Source organism: Hypanus sabinus, chromosome 1 (assembly GCF_030144855.1).
Source record: "Hypanus sabinus isolate sHypSab1 chromosome 1, sHypSab1.hap1, whole genome shotgun sequence".
In the NCBI taxonomy this organism is placed as follows: Eukaryota; Metazoa; Chordata; class Chondrichthyes; order Myliobatiformes; family Dasyatidae; genus Hypanus; species Hypanus sabinus.
In genome coordinates this window covers 57139784-57146229 of record NC_082706.1, presented here as the reverse complement: position 1 = coordinate 57146229, position 6446 = coordinate 57139784, and the positions used below count along the sequence as shown (strand labels likewise).

Here is a 6446-nt window from a genome sequence, read left to right as displayed (position 1 = left end):
TGAGACCACACCGAGCACAGTGCACACTTCCAGTCTCCGTATCCGTGGGTTAATCCCACACTGGGTGTGCAGTGCACAGTCTCAGTCTCTGTATCCCTGGATCGGGCACTCACAGAGTCTGTGTCCGTGGTATGGAGGGGGGTGGGGAAGATGGAAAGAGGGGGGAGACATTGACAGAGGAATGGTAGGGGAGAGGGGTGGGAGAAGTGAGAGGGTGAGGGGAGTAGGGAGAAATGGAGGAAAGAGGAGAGCTGGATGGAGAGGGAGGGGTGGAAGGAATGAGGAAATGGAGGTGGGCACGCTTGATGAGTATGGGGAGTGGTGGTGACCTCAGGGATAGTAGGGAGTGAACATGTCATCTTATAGGCTAGTCATTGGGGGCAAAAAACAACCGGCTCTGCATGTTGGCCAGAGCTGAATGCAGGGGGAGGGGGTCGGCATTGAACCAGTTTATACCGGGGCGGGTCCCTTATCGGTGGGAGAACGGCAGCTGCTGAGGGAGCTCGGGGCAGTCACAGGACACTCTGTCCTTTGGCAGTAGTTAGGGAGGTGGCGTTCAGCTGTCAGATTCCCACCCTCAAGGCTGACTGGCCATGGACGGGGAGTGGCGTGTGGGCAACGTCACCTGTCCCAGGTATCACTCAAATGCGGTGGGGCTGATCCCTCGGGAGACGGGGAGTAGAAAAGAACCTGGGGAAGGGTAATCAGTAATCAGAAACATCGTCCTTCCCTCAGGAAAACTCCTTCCTCAATACCCCTCCCACAGCGCTTCCTCCTCGGCATTCCTAAATGGACGAGGAGGGATCACTGTTGGAGGGGGCTGAGGTAGCGTCGCTGTGGGAGAGGGAGTGAGGAGGGAGCGCTGAGAGGGAGTGAGGAGGGAGCTCCGTGGGAGGAGTGGTGAAGAGAGAGTGCTGCGGGTAGGGTAGTGAGGAGGGAATGCAGTGGGTGAGGGGATGAAGAGGGAGCGCCGTGGGAAGGGAATGAGGAGGGAACGCTGTGGGAGAGGAGATGAGGAGGAAGTGCTGCGGGTAGGGTAGTGAGGAGGGAATGCAGTGGGTGAGGGGATGAAGAGGGAGCGCCGTGGGAAGGGAATGAGGAGGGAACGCTGTGGGAGAGGGGATGAGGAGGAAGAAATGCGGGTGGGATAGTGAGGAGGGAATGCAGTGGGTGAGGGGATGAGGAGGGAGCGCTGTGGGAGGAAATGAGGAGAGAACGCTGTGGGAGAGGGGATGAGGAGGAAGAAATGCGGGTGGGATAGTGAGGAGGGAATGCCTTTGGAGATTATACCCGAACATAACAGCCCAGCTCTCTCTTCAGCTCCCTCCACCCTTACCACTGCGGACTGAGGCTGGGAATCTGACAGGTGACTCTCCTTCACCTCCCCATGCACTGCACAAGGACAGGACGTCTTGTGACTGCCCCGAGTTCCCTCAGCAGCTGCAGCGCTCCTTCCGATAAGGGCCCCCAGTATGGTATTTGGTATAAATGCCCCTCGGCACCTGCCCTGCCTCAGTCTCCGGGCATCTGAGTCACCATGAAGACCCTCTTGTTGTTTTCCCTCCTCGGGCTGGCTGGTAAGTCTGCTGCTCACCGCACTCCCTCCTCGTGTTGTCCTTCTCACCCACCACCGTGCAACCTCCTATCTTCTCCTCGTTGCCTACCCTCTCTTTGCTTTCCATAACCTATCCTCTTTAGTCCTCTGCCCCCCGCTCAAATCTCCCCCCGGATACGTTCTCCTCTTCCCTCTACCCTCCTCTCCCCGATCCGCTCCTACTCTCCCCGTCCCTCTCAACACCATCTTTGCCTCTCTACTCTTCCCTATCCTCCACCATAAGCTACCTCCCTGTTCCCTCGACTCCACCTCTTCCTCACTCCCTCTTGCCTAACTCTCCTATCTTGATCCCTCACTCTCCCTCTTCTTCTCGCCTCATCCTCAGTCCTGTCTCTTCTTCCCATCTACCCCACCTACTCTCCCCTCCTCATTTCCCCCTTCCGTCCTCTCCTTCTTCTCCTCTGCGCCTTCCCTTCCCACATCTCACCCTCTACCCATCTGACTCCCGGCTTCCTTCTCTCCCTCCCCTTTCCCTCTCTCGTCCCCATCACTCCCCTCTCATCGGTCTGACCCTGTTCTCCGCCTCCTCAGCCGCCGCTCCCACCAGCGACGACGACAAGATTGTCGGGGGGTATGAATGTCCGAAACACTCCACGCCTTGGATCGTCTCGCTCAACGTCGGCTACCACATGTGTGGCGGGTCGCTCATCAACGAGAATTGGGTGGTGTCCGCTGCCCACTGCTACCGGAGGCAAGTCCGCAAAGGGGAGGGGGGTAATCGGATTAGCCCCAGTCGAACGTACCCTTCCAGACCGTCGACCCCTCGTAGTGTCAGCAACCTCCTTCGGCCGCTACACTCGTCCCCGTCTCTGTGGTCCCCTCCGGTTCCTACATACTTCTGCATCTCTGTTACACCCTCTGGTCCCTACACCCCTCACAGTGTCTCTGACCCTTTCTGGCCCTGACACCCTCACAGTCTCTCTGACCCTCTCCGACCCCTACACCCCTCACAGTGTCTCTGACCCTGTCTGGCCCCTACACCCTTTCAGACCCTCTGACCCTTTGGTTCCAACACCACTCACAGTCTCTTTGACCCTCTCCGACCCCTACACGCCTCACAGTGTCTCTGATCCTGTCCGGCCCCTACACTCCTCACATTCTCACTGACCCTGTCTGATCCCAACACTCTTGCAGTCTCTCTGACCCTTTGGTCCCTACACCCCTCACAGTCTCTCCGACCCTCTCCGGCCCTGACATCCTCACAGTCTCTCTGACCCTTTGGTCCCTACACCCCTTGCAATCTCTCTGACACTCTCCGGCCCCTACACCCCTCACAGTCTCTCTGACCCTGTTCAGCCCCTACACCCTCTCAGACCTTCTGACCCTTTGGTCCCTACACCGCTCACAGTCTCTCTGACCCTTTGGTCCCTACACCGCTCACAGTCTCTCTGACCCTTTGGTCCCTACACCGCTCACAGTCTCTCTGACACTCTCGGACCCCTACACCGCTCACAGTCTCTCTGACCCTCTCTGATCCCGACACTCTCGCAGTCTCTCTGATCCATTGGTCCCTACACCGCTCACAGTCTCTCTGACACTCTCGGACCCCTACACCCCTCACAGTCTCTCTGACCCTCTCTGATCCCGACACTCTCGCAGTCTCTCTGACCCTTTGGTCCCTACACCCCTCACAGTCTCTCTGACACTCTCGGATCCCTACACCCCTCACAGTCCCTCTGACCCTCTGATCCTGACACCCTGACAGTCTCTCTGAGGGGTGTGACCTGTCTGGTGTCTCTGTCTCCCCGCAGCCATTTCCAGGTGCGTTTGGGTGAACACGACATCATAGTCACGGAAGGGACGGAGCAGTTCATTGAGTCGGAGATGGTGATCCGCCACCCCAGGTACAACTACTACACCCTGGACAACGACATCATGCTGATCAAACTGTCACGGCCCGCCGCTCTCAACCGCAACGTGGTCTCCATCCCACTCCCAACGCAGTGCGCAAGCGCAGGCGATGAGTGTCTCATCTCCGGCTGGGGCGACACCAGAGACCCCGGTGAGGATCGGGGAGAGGGTGATGTGGTGATTAGCAAGTGGGCGGAGGGAGAGTGCAGAGAGGGAGAGAGGTGCTTATGGGGGAGAGGTGCAGGAGGGAAAGGGCTGTAAGACAACAGATGAGGGAGAATGAAGAGATGGAGAGAATGAGGAGATGGAGAGAATGAAGAGGTAGAGATTTAAAGAGAGAGAGAGCTGGCTAGAGTCGGAAGATGGGAGAGTAATAGAGAGACAAACACTCTGAGTGAGTGTAAGTGAGAAAGGTTTGAGAATGGAGCGAAGGGGGAGAGAAGTCAGGGGAGAGGAGAGTGGGAGAGGAGAAGTGTGGAGGAGAGAAACGGAGTCGGGGACAACGAGAGAGAAAGTGAGGGTAAGGGAGGGAACGAGAGCGCGAGGCGGAACTGGGTGAGAGGGAGCGGACGTAGAGGGAGGAGGGAGGAATGGGGAACGAGTGGAGAGAACGAGGGAGAGGACAGCGGTAGCAAAGAGAGTATGCAGGGAGAGGGAGGTGGCAGGATGGTGGATAAAGAGAAAGAGGGAGAGAATGTGTGAGATTTTGAGGGAGCTGGCAAAGAAGAAGGAAAGTGGAGGGGAAGCTCGTAGGAACAGATGGTGGTAGGGAGAGAGGCGAGGGGAGAGAGCGTGAGAGAGGGAGAAAGGGAGAGGGAGCGAGCGGGGGGGGTGAGAGAGGGAGAGCGGTAGAGAGAGAGCATGGGGGAGAGGGAGGGGATGAGAGAGGGAGAAAGGGAGAGTGGGAGCGAGCGGGGGGGGGGTGGGTGAGACAGGGAGGGCGGAGAGAGAGAGGGAGAGCGGTAGAGAGAGAGCATGGGGGAGAGGGAGGGGATGAGAGAGGGAGAAAGGGGGAGTGGGAGTGAGCGGGGGGTGAGAGAGGGAGGGCGGAGAGAGAGAGGGAGAGCGGTAGAGAGAGAGCATGGGGGAGAGGGAGGGGATGAGAGAGGGAGAAAGGGAGAGTGGGAGCGAGCGGGGGGTGAGAGAGGGAGGGCGGAGAGAGAGGGAGAGCGGTAGAGAGAGAGCATGGGGGAGAGGGAGGAGATGAGAGAGGGAGAATGATAGAGGGGGAGGCAGGTGTCTGGAAAGTTCCGGGAGTGAACAGGGAAAGAGGTTCACATCCAGAGAGGGAGGGAGGTGATGTCTGGAATTTCCTCCAGCACCATCAGTGCCATTCCACCCTGGGCCGAGAGTCGATGTGGGACCGGAACTGGGGGCGTTTAACTCCTGGGGTTGAGCGGTGGCCTGGGGAAGAGAGAGGCGGGATCTGAAGGCGGCAACCATCCTCTTAGATAATGGGGTAGAATAGAGGGGCTGATTAGCCTCTCTCATGCCGAGTTACGTCACGTCGCTCAGGGGAGTGGTTACTGGCACACTAACGTTCTCCCCCCCCACCCCCCCCCCACTCCCCGGCCCGTGCGTACTCAGCCGTCAGCGGTGACCAGTTACAGTGTCTGAGAGCCCCCGTCCTCAGCCAGACGGACTGCGAGAATTCGTACCCGGGGATGATCACCAACAGCATGATATGTGTCGGATTCCTGGAGGGAGGCAAGGATTCCTGCCAGGTACAGCAAAACTCGCCACTCCGACCCCTACTCCCTCCCCGCCTCTGTGAGTCCCTCCGGCCCTACTCCCTCCCCGTCTCTGTGAGCCCCTCCTGCCACTTCTCCCTCCCGGTCTGTGAGTCCCTCTTGCCACGACTCCCTGCCAGTCTCTGTGAGACCCTCCGGCCCTCACACCTTCCCCGTCTCTCCAAGTCCCTCCGGCTCTTAATCCCTCCCGATCTCTGTGATCAACTCCCTCTCCCGGCGCCAATAGCCTTGTCTGCTCTGTCATACTCGGTCCCGACAGCCAGATCCCCTACCCCTCCACTAAAGGTGGGAGATGAGTGAGAGCTGTAACGAATTGCACCCCTTCTCCAATTTCCCCTTCCTCCAATCTCGACCTGTCCACCAACAATTCCCTCTCTCCACTTCTAGCGCCCGCGCCTTCAGCTGTCCGGTCTTTACACTGTGGAATTCCCTCCACACTCTCACAAACTGACCAACACCGTCCCCCCTCCCACCCCACTGCCTGACCCTCATGAATGTCCAGCTCCTAGGGGAGGCGGTGAAACATTCCGAGGTCGCACATCTACCGAACGACCTACGCCTCGGTCCCTTAGAGCCGGTAACGGAATCCGTGTCCCCGTTCTTCCCCACAGGGTGACTCCGGCGGACCAGTGGTGTGTGACGGGGTGCTACAAGGTATAGTCTCCTGGGGCTTCGGATGCGCCGAGAGGGATAACCCCGGTGTCTACACTCGCGTCTGCAACTTCGTCTCCTGGATACAGAACACGATGGCGGCGAATTAAAGAGACCACTTCCCGCTCCGGACGCTCTGCAATAACTCTGCAAATAAATCAATAAGTTTATCAATAAATCAATAAATCGTTGAGTAGACTCTGGGTGTCTTTATTCCCGGCTGTGACGAGCTCATCCGTGCCCCGGTCTGGGATCGCGGACTTCCCGCACACGGTGATTTCAGTGCTCGGGAAATACCACTTACCGAGAGAGTGTTGTCGCAATGTGCTCCTGCTCCGAAACTGGGGACTGAATTTAGTTCCGAATACTGGAACTGTGCACATAACTTCAGGTGTAGGTCTGACCCAGGGGTAGGGAGACCGGAACTGTGCACGGTGCTCCCGGTGTGGGTCTGACAGAGGGACATGGAGACTGGAACTGTGCACGGTGCTCCTGGTGTGTGTCTCACTCAGGGATACAGAGACTGGAACTGTGCACGGTGCCTCCGGTGTGGGTCTTATACAGGGATACGGAGACTG

The 6446-nt window shown here is 58.2% G+C and overlaps 1 protein-coding gene across 2 annotated transcripts; it reads left to right on the top strand.

Moving 5' to 3' along the window:
* Positions 1 to 1537: 1537 nt before the first annotated feature.
* LOC132394063 (trypsin-like) lies at positions 1538 to 5978 on the top strand. 2 transcript variants are annotated; one of them, XM_059969753.1, is made up of 6 exons: positions 1538 to 1577; positions 2147 to 2306; positions 3367 to 3617; positions 4937 to 4946; positions 5061 to 5190; positions 5829 to 5978. In XM_059969753.1, exons 1-6 carry the CDS (start codon positions 1538 to 1540, stop codon positions 5976 to 5978), a joined length of 741 nt encoding a protein of 246 aa, XP_059825736.1. The 2 variants fall into 2 exon arrangements, with proteins under 2 accessions (XP_059825736.1, XP_059825725.1); XM_059969742.1 differs by lacking the exon at positions 4937 to 4946 and having other exon boundaries at positions 5054 to 5190.
* The last annotated feature ends 468 nt before the right edge of the window (positions 5979 to 6446 follow it).